Raw genomic sequence first — 21360 nt, 5'->3', positions numbered from 1 at the left:
AAAATGTGGAAGCACATCAAGGCCTCCCCACTGCTTCCCCTCAAGCCTTCACCAGGGGTGATCCTGATACTGGAGCAGAATCAAACTAGATTTTAGTATAACCCTTAGCAGAGAAACATTCACAGATAGTATAGGATTTTCCTTTAGTTACTCTTCCCTGCATCTCTTCACCTTTGATCTAGCAGATGGTCAGCTAAGGAATGTAGCCAAGGAGGAATCAGGCGATAATAGTCAGAACATCACCAGCAGGGGAGCCGGAGAGTGAAGGCCATATATCAGGGCCCAGGAAAGAAACACACAGACATATCAAAAGATAAGGGGAATTGATACTCTTTTCCCAAATATTTAGACGCTTCTTGGGCATAAGCAAAGGACACGTGAGCACACAATCTGCATATAGGTAGCCAATAGGTTAACTTAGTTGGCATCACTACCCAATGAGGGACTGGATCCAAAGTTGGGGTACAAATGACCAATAGAATTGTAATACTTTTATTGCTCTTTGTATCATATAAAACATACGCACACTGTATTTTCGGGATATTCTCTGCTTTTAAGAGAAGTCCCAGCTGACCTTTTCTTTGCTGCTATTCAGATAAAATTGGGTCTTTGGTCCAGCTGTTTGCGTCTGTGCCTGATTCCTTGCCAGAGAATCTTAGAACCCAGCTTTGGCTGGTAACAACCCCACATTTGGACTGACTGACTACAACATCATTGTGGATAACTATTAGCTTTAGTAATGTTCCTTTAAAAATGAAAATGAAAAGAAGTAAAGGCTTGGATTCTGAAAGTACAGCATATAGCCAGAATCCCATTTGTTTGATCTGCTTTCACAATGGGTTCATTATGTGAACAGAATGATGTTTTCTGACTTTGCACAAGAAGGTTCCCAGTATTTCCTTGGATAAGGATAAGCCCTGTTCTGTACAAAAGGCTGACCTCGCCTTCCATGACAGAAAGCCAGAGATCATCACGGAGCAACAGGGGTGCAGAGTCATGTCCCACTCACAGAATAATAGGATTCTGATCCTGTTATCCAGATGCTGCCATTCACAACCATAGTATAGTGTTACAGTTAATCAGTGTCTTGCTAAAACATAAATACAGCTCATAAATATTGGGTTCGTATATGGAAGATCCACAATTAACCATGAACCAAACTGAATAAACTAGACCAAGTTGTTATCTGCTTGGTGGTGTTTATCGTTTACTCTTATCTTCAAATGGTAAAATATTTTGATAGTAAAACAATTCTAGTCTGATTTTGCAAATAGCTTAAACACATTACAGGGAGGTGTGGTTATATGTACGGCACATTGAAGGCACACTGGACCCTGTTGACATATGCTGCATTTTTTCAGCATAAAGGAACTGGCATTTGGAAATGCATACATGGATTTTCTTTGCTGTGGGAAGTCATAAGACTATAATCTGTACATGATATATACAATTATGTCTCTTTTCCAAAATAAAGTTTTTAGAGCAAAAAATTAATTTGATGAACTTATTATAAGGCAACAAGTCCTGAAATACTTGCCATAGTATTTCGAGGGGGGGGGGGGACAGTTATACAATACAAGTCTATGTGAAAAGTCTACCTTGGCTTTTATTGAGAGCCTTTTTATGATACAGATTTATTCACCCTTGAAAAGAAACTCAGGACACTGACCCTCCTGACACTCAAGAAGTGATCTAAATGAATGACCAAGATCAATGGCTATGAGAGAGACCTCTTTCTTTTCAAAGTTGAATTTGCAATGGTGTTGTGGTGGTGTTTTTTTGTTTTTAATACAAAGAATAAATAAAAATGGGTAAATATTCATCCCTTCGTATTCGTGGGGGGTCTCTGGAATCCACAAATACGGATCAGCAAATACTTAATGAATCTGCTATATTCGTCGGAAAAAGCAATCTGTTTTTATATTCGTCCCCATCTCTAATCTAAATCTATTCCATGGTAATACATAATTTAACTTTTTGGAGTGCGACTTCCGAACTTTACTCAGATGCAGTTATGCCTCCAAGAGAGGATTTTCATTATTATGGTGATGAAGTATCTTTAATGATTGCAATAAGGTAATTGTACCCCAGGGCAGAATTTCTAATAATGCAATTGTATAGCTTTCAAGCACCAGTAAGAGACACCTTCATGACAGGTTATTCATTAAGGGAATAGCATACAGTAACTGTGATTCACAAAAAATAGAATAAGAAAACCAAAGCAGTAAAGCTCTTTTTTCTTGATAGGCTCTGCCTCCTGGACAAGCATCTCACATCCCACTTGGTTCTGCTTCACTGTCTGTGACAGCCTCCAGTGCAAGATTCCTAGAAGTTCAGTAAGATTCATGTTTCCTGGTTCTGCAGACATTTAATTCAAATATGACACTCCTTTGTGTATCCCATATACGTTACTGACAGATTTTCAGGAAACATACACATTCCAAATGCTCTCAGGAATATGCATCCTGTGTAAACATGCATATAATTGCGGTACATAAAAATTATTTATTTCGATGACGATTATCTACAAAAGGCCTTAATTTTATTTACTTGTGTTTTAAAGCATGTGAAGCACAGCAATGATGAGGAGAGTACACTCACATTGGTTCTCCCTCTTTAATCATGAGGAAGCAGCTGTCACAAAAGTGGATGGCTATTGTGCCTGGCTACTCTCTCCATAACTCCCAGAAGTACGAGCTGGATTTCAAAGGGGCAGATGAACTAGACCAAATTGCTAACATGTGCTGGATTATAGAGAAAGCCAGAGAGTTCCAGAAAAATCATCTACCTCTGCTTCATTGACTACGCAAAAGCCTTTGACTGTGTGGACCACAGGAAACTATGGCAAGTCCTTAAAGAAATGAGAGTGCCTGACCACCTTATCTATATCCTGAGAAATCTATATGTGGGACAGGAAGTAACATTTAGAACTGAATATGGAACAAGTGATTGGTTCAAAATTGGGAAAGGAGTACGACAAGGCTGTATATTATCTCCCTGCTTATTTAACTTATATGCAGAATACATCATGTGAAAGGCTGGACTGGAGGAATCCCAAACCGGAATTAAGATTGCTGGAAGAAATATCAACAACCTCAGATATTCAGATGATACCACTCTGATGGCAGAAAGTGAGGAGGACTTAAAGAACCTCTTAATGAGTGTAAAAGAGGAGGGTGCAAAAATGGTCTGAAGCTCAACATCAAAAAAACTATGATCATGACCTCTGGCCCCATCACCTCTTGGCAAATAGAAGGGGAAGATATGTAGGCAGTGACAGATTTTACTTTCCTGGGTTGCATGATCACTGCAGATGATGACAGCAGCCATGAAATTAAAAGATGCCTGCTTCTTGGGAGGAAAGCAATGACAAACCTAGAACAGCATCTTAAAAAGCAGAGACATTACCTTGCCTTCCTCTTCAGACACTTGTATTTATTCTACGAGGAAAGATTGAAGAAACTGGACATGTTTAGCCTTGAAAGAAGACTTTTCAAATACTTGAAAGCAGTCACACAAAAGAGGGGCAGGATCTGTTCTCAATCATCCCATGTTGCAGGACATGCAACAATGGGCTCAAATAAAAGGTAGCCAGATTTCAATTGAATATCGGGAAAAACTTCCTGTTTACAACAGTATGACAATGGAACCAGACTTCCGGCTTGACACTGTGATGAGACAGCAGGTGGAGGATGGAGTTCCATCCCCTGGGCTGAATTCTGACCTGTTTGGGACCCCCCAGGGGGTTAAAACCATCCCAAAGAGGTGGTGAAATGGGGGAGAAGCCTGTTGATCATGGGGGAATAGCGGTTATCCACGTTTGATCCAGGAAACTCCCCAATCAATTAGTGGGCAGAAACAAGCAGCTGAACTAACTTGCTTGCAAGTTGTCAGCAGCCAGCAATGGAGAAGCGATATATCAGCTAATTAATATTGTGTTACCACTGGGAGAGATATATTTTTAACTGTACTGCTTTATGACTATCACTGGATGAGACAGTCCCTACAACAGAAATACAGTGGTGCCTCGCTTAACGAGTGCACCGTATAACGATGAAATCGCATAGCGATTAGGGTTTTGCGATCGCAAATGCGATCGCATACCAATGGCCCCTATGGGCGAAACTCACATAGCAAAGATCGGTACGTATTTCGCTTACCGATCTTTGCTTTGCGACGCCCAACGATCAGCTGTTCGGCGGCTCCAAAATGGCCGCCGGAAGCCCCGAAATGGCCATGCACAGCGTTTTCGCACCCTCCCCTCGCTTATCGAGGGCGCGAAAATGGCTGCCGGCTATGGGAAAACTTCGCTGAATGGTGAGTTTTGGAGCCTATTGGCTTTCCCTGTTCCGTACAGCGATGTTTTCACATAGCGAGGGTTAATCCGGAACGGATTAACCTCGCTATGCGAGGCACCACTGTAGTGTCTTCTATCCCCCACCACTGATTGAGTGAATCTAGAGAGAGGAAAGAGAAGCAAAGAGAACCCAAGAAAATAAATTAGACATTGCTTAGATATTTAATTATACTTCAAGGAAGGAAGTTTGTTATTACTTTGTCATTAGAAAGTTAAGAATCTTTCTCTTAAAACTATCATTAGCAACAACTCTGGGAAACTAAACTTGTTCATGCTACTTGTAACAGCCATCTAAAGTGCTGACAAAAAGCCTAGAATCAATGACCTTGAACACTTTATGGCTGTTTGGAATTCCCTTTCTTTTTGAGGACTGAACTGAAATACAGATAAATTAACCCTAGAAAGCCTTATCCAGCTAAACTGGAACTTTTAAACTGTATCCTGGGTTCTAAACTTGACTGGACCACAGGCTGAGACAGAATCAATACTGGAATGGATTGCCTCTGGGGCTGGATTACAAAAAGACATCAGGCCATGAACACAAACATCAAGTGAACTATTTGGTGAGCAAGTTACCTTGAGCCTTTAGGCGGGGAAAACCCTCTACATCTGAGACTGGATTCAAGTTTAACCCTAAAGATGATCAATCTATTAAAGTGGACCTATGGAAGCATGTATTGATGGAATTGGACCGATCTAAGCTTCTAAACAACTTTCACTTGGAATAAAATTTATTGACATCTGGGACATAATGCCACAACAAGGACAATTTTGAAATGAAACAAAATCTACCCTTCAAGCAATTTTAGAAATAGTGAGATACCACAATGAGGACGTGAAATTATTTAAGGAGCAGTTAAAGAAGGACTATAGTCAACAGCAGACAGGGAATAATGAACAAGCAAATGAGAGGGTCATGGATGATGTATGCCAATCAAAGGAGGGGCTGGAGGAAATTAGAGGAGAAAACCTAGGAGATCTAACTCTAACCCTGAAACTGAGGAGAGATTTAGGTGTGCTAAGGGAAGATAAGGGGAGAGAACCAGAAGATCTAATTAAAAAGAGCTTGGAAAATCTATTGGAGATAGATCAAGTGTATAAAATGTTCTCAGGTGGCACAAGGTACTGCAGAGTTTTTAGAGAGAGAGAAAGAAGAATTGGGAAAAGGCAAATAAGAGAAGGAGTTACTTAGAAAGATGAAAAGGGAAAAATTTAAGGTGGCTTTCAACGTTGAAAGCATGTATGTATCTAACTTGTAAGGGTGCATATCCTATATATTTAAAAAGTGAATGAAACTGAAATAAGGGATCACTAATCAAGGCAAAGGCATAACATGGTGGTTCATAAGGTAAATTGAAGCTAGATATAAGGATGAGGTAAAACAAATAGTACTTCATGAAGATACATTAGATATGATATTGATATAGACATGATAGAAAATGTGGAGATAGAAATGGCTAAACAATTATATAAAGAAAATCAATATAGAATGCTTTAGATAACTGAATAGTTATATAATAACCTATTCAGTTACTATTGGTATAAAATACAAAATTTGTTGGCTAAATCACCTCAAAATTATATAGATTTGAAACTGGAATTACTTTTATTAGGTATGTTATTAGAGGATTTTGGGAACATTGTATACTATGAGAGCAATATTATGATAGTAGCCAATATTGTATACTAAAATACATACACAAATGGTTTAAATATTTTAAAAATATATAGATTTTGAAGGGACAACTAAGAAGACACCAAGACAAAAAAAAAAAACAAATAATTATAAGCAACCCATGTAACATGTTGTTTAACCAGCATGAATTGAATGTAGACAGATTGAAGAAACTAATGAAATGTTTAAAATCACAATGGAACCAATTACCTTGGGAGGTATGAGCCCTGCAATGCTCACACCTCCCAATGGTCACACCTCCCAAGGCATTCAAGAGAAAATTGAGAAACCATCTATCAGATCTGCTTTGATTTGTATTCCTGCATTGAGCAGAGGGTTAGACTCAACGGCCTGCTAGGCCCCTTCCAACTCAATTGTTTTATGATTCTATGATTTCCATGGGACACCACAAGGAACAGAGCTAGTGTCTCTGTTCAGTGCATGCAGGCCTCATTTGCATTAAAAATTGATTGTATAGGGCTTTTTGATAATTCTGAATACAAAATGCATTTCAGGGAAGCACCTGGTGCTAAACATTGCAAGGATAACTCCAACTGCTATTATGTTACAATGGATGTTGCAATCAAGCACACAACATTAACACACACACGCACACACACACACACACACACACACACAAACCTCATATTGATTGAGTTGTGAGATGTTTCTACCTCAAAGAGAATCTTAGCGGAGAGTTAAGATTAGCATTACTATTCATGATAGGGTTTCAAATACACTTCTTTTATTTCCTGATCCCAATGAAAATTTTACCTCTTCCCTGAATGAAGTCAACCTACTGGCAACCATAATACGTCACTTCTTGGCATATATTTTATTTTAATATTTTAATCCAATCTATTGCATTGGCCGGACAAAAACAAAATGGCAAAACAAGACAGGTTTGTTGGGACTGTTTTTTCTCTCCACCATAGTCCTTTTTAGTCCAAACAACAACAACTGTACACAATAAGTGGCTGAAATTTGAGGGAAATATTTACAGTTGTTCAGGTGACATTGTTGTAGAATGTAATCAAATATCATTACAGGGGACTAAAATGTCCCATCCTGGTCCATAAGGGCTGAGATAATTAATTTTCACTTTTTTAATATCCATCTCAATCCATCTATTATATCTCTATCCCAGCAGATATACAGTAATTTGCCAAAGAAATTTGTCCCTTCATACTTATGATAAGGTGGACAGTGTTTACAAACAGAAGAAACAAAATAAAGTCATGCAACACAACCTCTAATGGTTAGGGTTTAAGTTAAGGACTTGTTATATTAAATAAATGTTTCATGCCAGTGTATACACTTCAGACATCACAATGGTACTACTTTCATAGTATCCTAGTAACAATCAAGGGGCTGCGTAAAGACTAGATAAAATTATTACTCCTTGTGGTGTCTACAGACGTATTTACCCCAAAACAAAACCATCTAATCATCTCACTTCTGCTAGGTCCAAAATATTCTCTTCAAACCAAACATTAGAATTTCCCAAATAACATCCAAAATATTGAAGAATTACAGCTCAGTTGAATCACAGGTGGTGGGCTGCTTCAAGATTTTCCTCAGATGGCATATTGACAGCTGTTCTTTTGAAGCTACTTAGAGTAAAAGTATTGTTTTTTGAAATATATTTGTGGTGTAACAGAGTGAAGTGTTTTCAGGAATTAATATTTTACCTCCTATTTTCACTTCCTATTTTCACACTGAATATTTGCTGTTTTTTTGTGAATGGAAATAATATCTGAAAAGCACTTCTTTCTCATTTATTTGTTTCTGGAAACAAAAGAGATCTATATAAGAAATTTTCAAGCCTTATATCCGTGCTCTTTTCCAATTAGCTTCAAGACCGTTTTCATGGCTGGTATTAAGACCGTAAGCAGTCTTCTAATGAAAGTGATAATTATTTCTAGTCATTACCTCTCATTTTCTCTTAGGATTTCTTTTCCTTTCTTCCAAGTAAATGCAGGCCTTGGGGAAGCTTTAGGCTTACACTCAATGGTTGCATCACCACCAACTTTAACAAGAGTCAACCTTTTCAAGAAGTTCTTGGAAAAATCTGGTCCAAGAGCTGAAAGACAACATGGGAAAGTGTAGAGTCAATGAGAACCATTGCAAAATTTAAAATAAAATCCACAAACTTCACACAACTAACTTTTATGCTGTTTCCCAATGATGCTGGCAGATATGCTACTTAAACAAACAAACAAACAAAACAACAGCTTGGATTTACATATGCTACTGGAAAGAATTTATGAGCAAATTGAAACCTTTATTTTTGCCATTTCCTTTATATGGTGCAACTGTCCATGCCCCTTTATGGGCTGGTGAGTTGGAATCAAATTCCTAAGAACAGGAATCAGATCCTGGAAAGTTCTGCTCCCACCCTCCTAGTTAGCTATAGCTGCAGTTTTTATAAAGTAGACCTCTCCTTTCTTGGCACTGGAAAGCCATTAAAATGGGAACTTTTTAGGTATCTTTAAAAAATAGCAGAATGCTACAGGTAGCTGGTGTATGATATACAGTGCACCTAAATAGTGAGGAAACTGCCCTTTAACTATAAAAGTAATTAAAGCAGTTACAACTATATTGGAAAAGGAATTCAACAGCAAAAAAGGCATCTGTGTTAATCCATAGGAATAAAATGAAAATTAACCACAAAAAAGTAAAACTATTCATTATTCTGTAACTTAGTTTTCCCTTAGGCATCACAAAGAGGATTTAGCAAAAAGTGACTTATTGTTTATAGCTTAGCATTCCCTAGGTGATGTTTCATCTTGAACAACTAGATATTCAACATTACAGAATAAGTTATTTCCACCTCCCATACGTTCAAAGGAAACTTAGCCTTTGTAATGGCAAAGTGTGCTGAAAAATGAGCAGCTGATGAGCACACCTGCAAGGCCTAAAGAGACAGAAGGGAAATGCCACAAAGCCACAGTGGTGAATGAAAGATTGCCATAGCAAAACACTTCACAGTTTGGTGAGGGGCAAAACCACAATAAAATACAATACATTGTAGTGTTCTTGTTGTTGTTGCTGTTGATAATGATGACAATGATAATTGTAGTTTTAAAAAAACCTGGGGGAAAATTGAGATCAATTGTCCTTTCATCAGAGTCACTTGCTCATATTGCATGTAATCTGCTCAACTACCAGAAAATTGCTTGGTAGACCGGAAAACATATCATTGCAAATATGGGGATTATTATAAAGCAACAATAATCAAGCCTTCCCCCCCACCCCGCCATCATTAAAAATTATCAGTAAGGGCCGGTGCTAGCATTATTAGAAGATACTCGTACTGCTCAGTTTGAAGTTGAATATATTATTGAACAATGTTCTAATTAAACATGCCAGCTAACGTCCTGTTGCAAGTCACAGCTACACTAAAACACTGAATCAGTCACTAAATGCTAAGTGAACCCTTTTGTAACTCCCACCACATCAACAGGCCTGCTCTAGCCACAGGACAGTTGCCACTGATTTTAATAATTTTTATGTCTGGTTGCAGAGAAATTCGTCAAGGAAGTTCCAGAGCATGGAAATGAGATGGTTGTGCGAAAAGAGGGATGAGTCCCACGTCTTCTACAAGGTATTCAGCTGGATGAAAAGTCCTAGCAGACATTGAATGGCCTGTAAAGGAAGGGAAAATCTTTGGCGGATGCCCTTTTTTTCTACATGTGTCTGAGCCATTTTGATCAAATGATGTCAAGCAAGGCACACACATAAATTTCTGCACAATCCCAGGTTATAGGTGGGCAAAGCACCTATGACGAACTTTCATGCCATGCAAGATTCCAGAGTCCAGACAAGAGCAAGAAGAAAAATTTTAAATTTTTTTCTCATCAGGGTCTGTATTGTTTGCAGAAACTTTGCAAAAACAGTGTGCTTTTCCTTTGAGATGAAAAGTATGTGTGTACATGTGCAAATGAGCAGAGACTAATAGTTTTTTTTTTAAATAATGTAAACAATCCACTTGCTATTTATATTCCCTGAAAGTCCATGTAATAAAGTAGACGGTATCATTTTGCACAAGCTGCATTATTCATGTTAAGGAATTTAAACAATAAAGTTCCCCCCCCCCTTTTCTTCCTCTTTGAGAATAAAAAGCAGCTTTCCCTCTCAGAGGGAGGCAAAATAACTTTGCAGTTCCCTGTCCTCACATGCTAGGGTGTGACAAGGGAAGATTTGTTTTGATTAACACCATATGGCAAGCTAACCAGGGCTCAGGAATGAAACCTTGGTTTCTGGACAATGGTGGTATTTTGGAGACTCTCCAAAACTTGGAAACTTGTAGCGCTAGCACTGGTGGTGTTAGGAACCCTAGTGAACATGAACACATTCTCCAAAGATGATGTAATGAGTCATGTTGTCAGAGTCGCATGGTGGAATTTGTTTGAAATGGAGAGATGTGCAGCAATAGTTTGGAACAATGACTATGTGTTTGCAATTGGGAGTACTGGTGGACACAGTAGTTAGGACCCTCATGGTGTTCATGCCTCTCTGACTCCCTATCTCATTTGTTCCCTTTGACTAGACTGATAATCAGAAGGATGGTCTCTTTCTCTCACAATCTTTTAAAAATCTTTCTCAAAAGCACATGGTCACTTTGTTACTCCCAAGTTTTTTTTTTCTATTTGAAAGGGAGTTTCTCCATTAGAGTCTATTTTCCCATGATTATGAACAGTCTACTTTCCTTAGCCAGTCTTTACTGCTAAATCACATCCCACCATCACATCCCTGTATTAGAACTAATGTTGCAACAAGACTTTTTCCTGTGAGAATGAATACGTCCAGTTGTGAGACCAGTTCTTCAAGGAAAATTTCATTCCCATCCACTGACTATAAACTACTGTCTTAGTCTACCTTCTGCTGTCCCAAGAATCTAATTTGTTAGCATGGCACCTGAGGGAACAACTAGTACTCTATTCCTAAGTCTCTGTTCTTCAAGGATGCCTGCAAAAAACCTTCAAGGCCTGCATCCATTTGCATCTTCTGTAGGTGTGGCAGGTGTAAATTCAATAGGATCTCATCCTGACCCGGGGGGGGGGGAGGCAATGCCATATGACTTGAACAAAGTCTGTTCAAAGAAGGCATTGTGTTCAACATGTTAAAGGCATATTAGAAAGAACATCAGCTCTCTGACCGATATGAACCTGTGCTTTGTTAATGGTCAGCTTCCACTGAAGTTCTGGTTTACTAACATAATAGGCATAATAGACAAACGCCTATAGACAACCTCGTTGTTTTACTGAAGTATCTCACTGGGCAATATTCTATGTTGAAATATGCTTTCTTTTAGATTGTGGTGCAGGGGCATGAAGGCTGGAAAAGTATTTTCTCTTTTTCCTCATCCTTTCTCACACATAGAAATGTACACACTGATAAGTCAAGAAAAAGAAGGAGGCAGTGTAGTCAGAAAGCTTTCTTCTCTAATAGTTAGCCAGCACAAAATTTCTACTGGTAATTTCAACGCAGTAGTGAACAAGACCTTGGGCACTGTTAGCCTTTCATTATAGCAATGCTGAAAGGACGGAATGTCTGCCACAGAGATAAAAATAGAATTGCCAGTGATATATCATTGATGAGAAAAATAAGGGGAAAAGATCATGGGGTGGGATGAAGTCTCTTCCAGAAATATTTCTAGAAGCAGGTGCAAAACAGGGCTGAATCCATTGGCATTTTCTTTTTGTATACTTTTAAAAATGGTAGTTTCTGTGAAGACTGCAATTGTGGCTCAGAGGTCAAACAAAGACTCAAGATGACAGATCAAATAATGACAGACAAGTATTTCCTCACAAAATGACTGCCCCTTTTCCTTCTTGTGAGCTATAAATCAATCTGGTGTGGAAAACGGCGGTATGCTTGCACCCCTCCATGTATATGCTTTGTTCTGGTTTTGTTGGTTTGTTGTATGGAGTTTCACTTTCTTTTATTGTTCATAAAGATGTTTACTTTTTAAATAGTAAATTGGCCCACCTCAAAACATGTTTTCCTTTTGACATGATAGAATGTATCCTTTACAGAAACATGTCAATCAAATATAATCAGAAACTCCCTGAGTTGCATTTTTAAGGTTCTTCTTTCAGTTTTCAAAAAGACAAGCTGCACAGAATGCAAAAGCAAGACAAAAAAAATCCCACCAAATACAAGTCTTTTAAAGGGCTACTGATTCTGTATTTGTTATTGCAGTGGAACCCTCCTCTTGATAAACAAACGTTGTTCGAAGCGGTACAGTCTTTGTCTCCTTTTATTTCTTTTTTACTTTACAGATCTATTTAATTTCTGCTTTTTATGTATCTGTTCCACATGCAACATGAAGTAAGTGTAAGAAAGTAAGTGTCTTTTCAGGTTAGGTTTGAAGACTCAAAAGCTGCAGGGTTTGGATCATGGCAAGTTACTGTGATACTTGAGTTGTCTGTTGAATGTTTACAGATTTGTCACATGTCTCTCTCCACCCTGTAACTTTCTTCAGGCCTACTTCCTTAGTGATCACGTTGGGAAGAAATATTATGTGTTCCATTCATTCAGTAGATACACTTGTTTTGACAGAAATTACATCCAGTCTTATAGTCTTATATTCCTTCTTATAGCATGCAAATCTGGAAATACATAAGCCCTACTATATTATTACCCTTCTCACTACATGTTCTGTTACACATTCATGTCTAATACAAGTTGTGAATCCTGACTCAATTATTTGCTTATTTTTTATTTATTTATTTGTTTGTTTAACTTATATGCCACTCACACTACCCAAGGTCTCTGGGTGGCATGTTGTTGTTGTTTAGTTGTGTCCGACTCTTCGTGACCCCATGGACCAGAGCACACCAGGCCTCCTGTCTTCCACTACCTCCCGGAGTTTGGTCAAATTCACGTTGTTAGCTTGTATACCTCCCCCCCTTCATGGATTGCTGCCTTGTCGTGGCGAAGGGGCTTGAGTAATTCACAGAAACTATGGGCTATGCCGTGCAGGGACACCCAAGATGGACAGGTCATAGTCGAGAGTTCCAACTAAACGCAATCCACCTGGAGCAGGAACTGGCAAGCCACTCCAGTATCTTTGCCAAGAAAACCCCATGATCAGAAACAAAAGGCTAAAATATATGATGCTGGAAGATGGGCCCCTCAGGTCAGAAGGCGTCCAACATGCTACTGAGGAAGAGCGGAGGACAAGTACAAGTAACTCCAGAGCTAATGAAGTGGTTGGGCCAAAGCCGAAAGGACGCTCAGCTGTGGACGTGCCTGGAAGTGAAAGAAAAGTCCAATGCTGCAAAGAAAAATACTGCATAGGAACCTGGAATGTAAGATCTATGAACCTTGGGAAGCTGGAGGTGGTCAAACAGGAGATGGCAAGAATAAACATTGACATCCTGGGCGTCAGTGAACTAAAATGGACAGGTTTGGGCGAATTCAATTCAGATGATTATCATATTGTGGGCAAGAATCCCGTAGAAGGAATGGAGTAGCCCTCATAGTCAACAAAAGAGTGGGAAAAGCTGTAATGAGACATAATCTCAAAAATGATAGAATGATGTCAATACAAATTCAAGGCAGACCTTTCAACATCACAATAATCCAAGTTTATGCACCAAACACCAATGCTGAGGAAACTGAAATTGACCAATTCTATGAAGACTTACAACACCTTCCAGAACTGACACCAAAGAAAGATGTTCTTCTCATTCTAGGGGATTGGAATGCTAAAGTAGGGAGTCGAGAGATAAAAGGAACAACAGGGAAGTTTGGCCTTGGAGTTCAAAATGAAGCAGGGCAAAGGCTAATAGAGTTTTGTCAAGAGAACAAGCTGGTCATCACAAACACTCTTTTCCAACAACACAAGAGGCGACTCTACACATGGAAATCACCAGATGGGCAATACAATAATCAGATTGATTATATTCTCTGCAGCCAAAAATGGAGCAGCTCTATACAGTCAGCAAAAATAAGACCTGGAGCTGATTGTGGCTCTGATCATCAGCTTCTCATAGCAAAATTCAAGCTTAAACTGAAGAGAGTAGGAAAAGCCACTGGGCTAGTCAGGTATAATCTAAACCAAATCCCTTATGAATACACGGTGGAAGTGAAGAACAGATTTAAGGAACTGGATTTGGTGGACAGAGTGCCTGAAAAACTTTGGATAGAGGCTCGTAACATTGTACAGGAGGCAGCAACAAAAACCATTCCAAAGAAAAGGAAATGCAAGAAAACAAAGTGGCTGTCCAACGAGGCCTTAGAAATAGCAGAGAAGAGAAGGGAAACAAAATGCAAGGGAGACAGGGAAAGTTACAGAAAATTGAATTCAGACTTCCAAAGAATAGCAAGGAGAGACAAGAGGGCCTTCTTAAACGAACAATGCAAAGGAATAGAGGAAAATAATAGAAAGGGAAAACCAGAGATCTTTTCAAGAAACTTGGAGATATTAAAGGAATATTTTGTGCAAAGATGGACATGATAAACAACAAAAATGGTAGGGACCTAACAGAAGCAGAAGATATCAAGAAGAGGTGGCAATAATACACAGAGGAATTATACCAGAAAGATCTGGATGTCCCGGACAACCCAGAGAGTATAGTTGCTGACCATGAGCCAGCCATCCTGGAGAGCGAAGTCAAATGGCCCTTAGAAAAAATGCCTAATAAAAAGGAATAAAATAATACAAAATGCCAGTGCAGGTGATGGCATTCCAGTTGAACTATTTAAAATCTTAAAAGATGATGCTGTTAAGGTGCTGCACTCCATATGCCAGCAAGTTTGGAAAACTCAGCAGTGGCCAGAGGATTGGAAAAGATCAATCTACATCCCAATCCCAAAGAAGGGCAGTGTGAAAAAATGCTCCAACTACTGTACAGTTGCACTCATTTCACATGGCGACAGCAGCCCTGAAATTAAAAGATGCCTGCTTCTTGGGAGGAAAGCGATGACAAACCTAGACATCTTAAAAAGGAGAGACATCATCTTGTTGACAAAGATCTGCATAGTCAAAGCTATGGTTTTTCCAGTAGTGATGTATGGAAGTGAGAGCTGGACCATAAAGAAGGCTGACCGCTGAAGAATTGATGCTTTTGAACTGTGCTGCTGGAGGAGATTCTTGAGAGTCCCCTGGACTGCAAAGAGAACAAACCTATCCATTTTAAAGGAAATCAACCCTGAGTGCTCACTAGAAGGAGAGATCCTGAAGCTGAGGCTCCAATACTTGGCCATCTCATGAGAAGAGAAGACTCCCTGGAAAAGACTTGGATGTTGGGAAAGTGTGAGGGCAAGAGGATGAGATGGTTGGACAGTGTCACTGAACCTACCAATATGAATTTGACCCAATTCCGGGATGCAGTGGAAGACAGGAGGGCCTGGCGTGCTCTGGTCCATGGGGTCGGACACAACTTAACAACTAAACATCAACATTTCATACAATTCCAAAGACATAAGAACATCACTTTCCCTATCATAGCATGATCCAGAAGTTTTGGACTTAAGAACATAAGAAGAGCCCTGCTAGATGAGGCCAAGGGCCTATCAAGTCCAGCTTCCTGTATCTCACAGTGGCCCCACCAGATGCCTCTGGGAGCACACAAGACAGCGAGATATTTGTCTCCTGATACCCCTCCCCTCATCTGGCATTTTAAGGTACCTTCCCTTTAAGTCTGGAGATTATACATTCCCATCATGGCCTGTAACCTGTGATGGACTTCAACTCCAACTCTCATTTTAGTCCACCAGTGACAAATGCTAGCTGGATCTGATGCAACGAAAACAGTGTTAGGGTCTAGACTGAGGATTTAAAAGACATCTTCATGGGAGATGGCCTTTTCTTTCACTGTTCCCAGACTTTGGAACTCCCTCCCAAAGATATGACCTGGCAGGCCATATTTTTCCTGTCCTTCTGCATGCAGGCAAAGCCCTTTTAGTGATCTAAGCTGTCTTAGATTCTTTTTAAAGAGAAAGGCAGGGGAAAACAGCTTAAATAAATAAATAAATAAATAAATAAATGAATGAATGAATGAATGAATGAATGAATGAATGAATGAATGAACGAACGAACGAACGAACGAACGAACGAATGAATGCTTCCCGCTTTTCCAAGCTTCTGGAAGTTGTTGTTGTTGCTTTTTGTGAGGGGAGACTGCTGGAGATTTGGGATGCTGCATAGTATTTATTTATTAGGGCATCTGAAAGAGAATCAGGTTTCTGCACTAACAACAGGTATCAGATTTAAAACAAAACCAGTTCCCAAAACTGACAGCACACTCTTGCAGTTTTCCGTTGTTTCTTCTTCCTTTTCTCTACAAACTATAATGTATTGTTTTCATTCTCCAGAGCATGGAGTTCCCACCAGGCAGACACTTGTGGTACAAGTACTTTTCACAGAAGTTTAGTAGCTGAAGGAGAAGTGATTAGCCATTAGAAGCCAATAAGGGGGCATTTATTATTCAGTAAATGTAAGGTGAGGACTAGTTCTTCATCTGAACTAATAGAATTAGACGATCCGTAAGAAGGAGAAGCGTGGATTCCTCCCTTCTTTCCTTTCTTCGCAAGGTAAATTGTACTGTAATTTTGATGTTTCTAAAAATAATTTTAAAAGAATGATCTGATCATTACATCCACAATATAATGTGCAGTTAAGGAAGCATTCAGCATCTCCAAGTTTCCGTTTGCTGGAATCAGCATGTCCTCAGAGGAATCCATGTCAGTCCACTCCTTTTTCAGCTACTAATGTACTTGGATTTGGCTCATATTTTAATGAAAAGCTTTTGTCAAAAGAGAAAGATAGCAAGGAAAGAAAAAAGAATGTATCGAACTCAGATGCAGAACATTCTCTGCCACTTACTCGGGTTTTCTGGAAAAGCAGTCAATGAGGAAAAGGAGCTATGAAAGCAGAATGCATGGAAACATTCCGGTCTACATTAGCCACTTCTCATAGGAGATCAACATCTGACCCTCCAAATCTTGCTGGACTACAACTCTCATGATCCTTCACTACTGCCAAGGGTGGGTGACAAATGCAGCCCAATAACATTAAGAGAGTCATACATTTCCCACCCCCAGGCTGGATAATACCTGATTCATGTAATTGGACAATTCTTATGGTATGAACATGGGATAGTTTAGAACTGCCTTGAGTGGCCATGACAGAACATTTAGATAACAAAGAAATATACTTCTAAATAACTGAATTCTTTGTGTTCATTAAATATTGCAAAACAATGAACAGAGATTTTTTTTCACTAGTTGTTAAGTAAAAAAAGCCCACCGATTACACTCAGTTCTGCGCTGACATAGATGACGCCGTGTCTATTTTCTGCCACACACTGATACATGCCGGTATCTGACAGGTTCACATTGGTTATGGCGAGTGTGCCATGGTCTATACGAATTCTCTCCTGCAAAATGGTAAACAAATAAAAGAAGCATGGTTCAAAATCTAGACATCCTGACAATTGTCGCATAATTGTAACACAGCAGGGGCTTGAACAAAGTCAAAGTTGAAAGGGAACAGAATTATGAGCAATTTATGCCATTCAATCTATCTGTGAACTAAAATTATATTGTCTTAAATGCTCAAAGGAAACAAAGTACAATCCTTGGGGGGGAAAGTATTTAAATTGGACTCTCTCCATTGATTGAGCATGTGAACCATTTAGATTAATGGCCCCTTCAAGGAGGTAAACCTGAATCTAAAGACTACTTCTGTCTTACGGTGCGTCATGGCCTAACAGAGCCAGATAAGTTCTTCAGAATGTCTGCAACAGCAGAACTATTAGCTGTAGGCTCCCTTGAAGGTTAATGGGGAAAGTAATTGTGTTTGGTGGTCCAACTGTTCAACCCACCAGAATAAAACACCCTAAAGATTCAAAAGTTAATCATTTAACAATCCTTTCTTTAGTCTAATGTGATTTAAGTTCATGACCATCTGCTAGTGACCAGCAGGAAGCAAGTGGAATTAGTGCATTGAGCAAAAGCTTCTGCAATCATTTATCAGCCCAAGAAAATGGGATTCATGTTATCAATTCTTAGAAGCACGTCAGTGTGTTTCCCTACACAACAGCGGTTCAGCTATATGTTAACGACCAAGCATATGAATCGTATAATATAAAAAGTGATTGGCTTTTTCCTTGGCTGCAGGGCTGCCATATAATGTTTGCACAACCTTTATTACAGCTTGATCAAATCCAGGGAACACTACTCCCTTCTGTCAAAGCACAGGTGAAAAATGTCCCTTACTCTGATCATGGTAGGTGAGCAATTCGCTTAGTTTTTGCCTGCATAACTGAGACGCTCAAGGCTTGAAAGGATCCCCTCTGGTGAGAATGAAATAGTACCAATGAGATACTTGCTCCCTTTCCAGAGATCATTAATCTTTAGGCTGTTCATTCCGCCACAGCTAATGGTAGGTCAACTCTCCTGTTGCTGATGGTCTGCAGAGGTCTGCAGCCATGGAAGAAGGTTACAGTTACAGACCAGAGGGCTTGTTTAGATCCTGCCAATTCCAATTAAAAATTAGGAGCTCAAAAAATGAAATGGAGGGAAGGAATGTTACAGCCTGAATGACTCCAGTTTACTCCTTTTACAGTTCATACATAATTTGTGCTTTTACTATAAACTGTACTCTCTTTTCTTGCAAAGTCATAGACAGCAAAAAAATATGCCACCACTTAATTGCTCATTGCGAATATCCTCTGGAAATGAGTCCCACAGCTTCTAAGTTCCACTTGATTCAGAGAAATGCTTGTCAAAGGCAAAGAGTGGCACTTAAATGCCTAACTTTCATTGAGCGTTGGTAGGGAATTAGGTGCCTGAGGGTAATTTCTGCCTTTGAAAAGTACGGCTTGAAGTCTCATTGTTTTAACTACAAGGAAAGCTCAAGGTGATTCTGTCACATTCACTCAGCAGGGAAGGAAGTCTGCAATGGGATGGATGGAATTTTAAGGCCACACGGTTTCATCAATTTCTTTTTTAACAGCAGCAAACGATAGAGACATAAAAAGGTCACTACATCACAGCAAATCCTTTCAAGTCAGTCCCCAAACTCAATGCACCAAGGACATCAATCCAAAACATTCCTCATACCTGGGGGATAAGCAGTTCTCCATCCTTCAGCCAGCTGTAAGAAGGCTTTGGTCTCCCGTTTGCCTTACACTCCCAGTAGATGCTTTCCTCGATCGCCACATGAGCATCGCTTATTTTCTGAACCCAGTTGGGAGGAGCTGCAGTGAAGGATAATAACAATTTTCTAACCGACGGTTTCTTTTCTGTATGCCATTAACCTTCAAATACTTTGCCTCCAAGAAATATAGTTTGCAGAATGAAAAGGGGTCAGTTAAGAATCTCAAAAAAGAATGATAACAGTAAGGGAGACCTTCTCCTCTATTCTTGTTATTTGTATCCACAACAACACCATTCTGTTTGAAAGTTGTCTCGCTCTACCAAGTATATTCATTTGCTAAAATGTACTTGCGATCTGAAGAGAAACCAGAGTATCTTATTAATTTATACTGTTTTAACTGTCTTGAAATGTTTTAATTGCTTCCATTTATTTTAAACATTACATGTATGTATTTTATTGGGTAGGAGACAGCAAATAAAGATTGATTGAAATGTACTTGACTGGATCTAATGGCAAGTAAACACTCATGTAAATTCCATTGGGATCATTCTAGCTGAGACTAGCAATTGAGTTTAGACTATCACCTGCTTAAGCTGCCAAGGGAATCCCGAAACTGAGAGAGTGAAGGATCTTGGAGGACATTTTTAAAGGTCCCTCAACAAACTTTAGTTCCAAAGAAAGCATGATAGTTAACATGGTAAACCAATGAAAGTCTCTGGAGCATGTTCAATGTTTCCATAGATAAATGACAGAATTCCTAGACATACTATTTCCCAGATTAGAGCAAAAAACGAGATGTCCATATATTGGCCCAAATTCTCTTGCCTAGTTACCCTGGTGTAGAGAAGAGTTCTTAGAGAAGAGTTTTCATAAGAAATCACTACAGATATCATCAGTTGCCAACTGTCTTGTTTAATTCAGCGTGCAACTGATAATGTTTATGGTGTTTTCTTAACTTGGGACAATTTGTGTTCAAAAGTTATATCATTTGCATAGCTATTGCAAAAGGATTTAAGTTTCGTAATCTAGGATCTCTTCCCCAGACTAACATACAGGTTTGTAATCTAAATTGCTCATTTCCCAAAGAGTTAAATTTTCAACATGACTGTCATGTTATTTGCAGTCATCATCCTTGAAAACATCTGCAACTCGCTCGGATGATTAGAATTATCTATATAGAAAATGGATGATTTCCCTGAGTAAATGGCTAAATGACAGCTAATTTGATCATCAAAGAACATCTGATTCTTTGAGTAAGATTGGAGAATTTGGGTTCCTCAGATATTCTTGCACTCCTATTGTCCTCATCCTTCACCACTGCCTTTGCTGGCTGAAGCTGATGCAAAGTGTAATCCAATTTATTTATTTATTTACATCCCGCCTATCTGGTCAATCGCGGACCACTCTAGGCGGCTAACAATCTTAAAAAATAATACAGTAAACATGTAAATTCTAAAGCACAAAACACTACATTATGATGGGAAAACACAAAACATAGCACAGTAAGGGAGAAAAAAGAGGTCATGAGTTATGTGATGGGAAGGCCTGCCAAAACATCCAATTTTTAATTGCTTCTTGAAGGTAGCCAGCGAGGGAGCCCCGCGAATCTCAGGAGGTAAGTTGTTCCAGAGGTGGGGAGCCACCGCCGAGAAGGCCCGATTTCTTGTCTTTTCCTTCCGGGCCTCCCTCGGCGTTAGGCTCCTCAGCCTCACCTCCTGGCTCGCACAAGTGACATGGGTAGATCTTGGTGGGATAATAACATCTTCAGGGTCACACACTGCCCACCCTGCTGCTTTTGCAGCCACTGCTGCTGCAAAAAATGTATAAGTACAGCTATAGAGGAAGGTTTCCTCAGTGATTAATTATGCACACCTATTGGGCTTGCAAATCTGACTGGATATTTCAATGGTTTTAGTATCTGGCTACAGAGTCAGAGACTGGGAGTTTGGTTCGCCATTGTGCCTGTATAATCATGGACAAACTGCATAGTCCCAGGATGCCCATAAAAGGAGAGAATGGTAAACTATTTCTCTGTATTCTCTATCTCGAGAACCCTGGAAAGGATCACCGTAAGTTGAAATTGACTTTACAGCATGCTATTATTATTCAGAAATGCCAGGCACAGTCAATATTGTTAAAACATTGACTGGTATTATATAACAGTTTTAACCAAAAAAACTAAGTATCTGTTAAATATCAGCACAGTATGTA

General features: G+C 39.3%; 1 protein-coding gene across 6 annotated transcripts in view; it reads right to left on the bottom strand.

Annotated features, from left to right (window-relative positions):
* Positions 1-21360, bottom strand: part of LOC110077687 (contactin-4) — a 546252-nt gene that overhangs the window by 122542 nt on the left and 402350 nt on the right. For all 6 annotated transcript variants that reach the window (XM_078385216.1, XM_072989453.2, XM_078385218.1 and 3 more), the window contains 3 exons: positions 19113-19249; positions 17296-17425; positions 7965-8115 (listed from right to left, as the gene is read on the bottom strand). In XM_078385216.1, coding sequence (XP_078241342.1) covers positions 7965-8115; positions 17296-17425; positions 19113-19249 — 418 coding nt within the window. The remainder of the gene's footprint in view (positions 1-7964; positions 8116-17295; positions 17426-19112; positions 19250-21360) is intronic.

Source organism: Pogona vitticeps, chromosome 2 (genome assembly GCF_051106095.1).
Source record: "Pogona vitticeps strain Pit_001003342236 chromosome 2, PviZW2.1, whole genome shotgun sequence".
NCBI lineage: Eukaryota > Metazoa > Chordata > Lepidosauria > Squamata > Agamidae > Pogona > Pogona vitticeps.
Note: the sequence above shows the minus strand (reverse complement) of the source record. Positions and strands in the feature narration are given on the sequence as shown.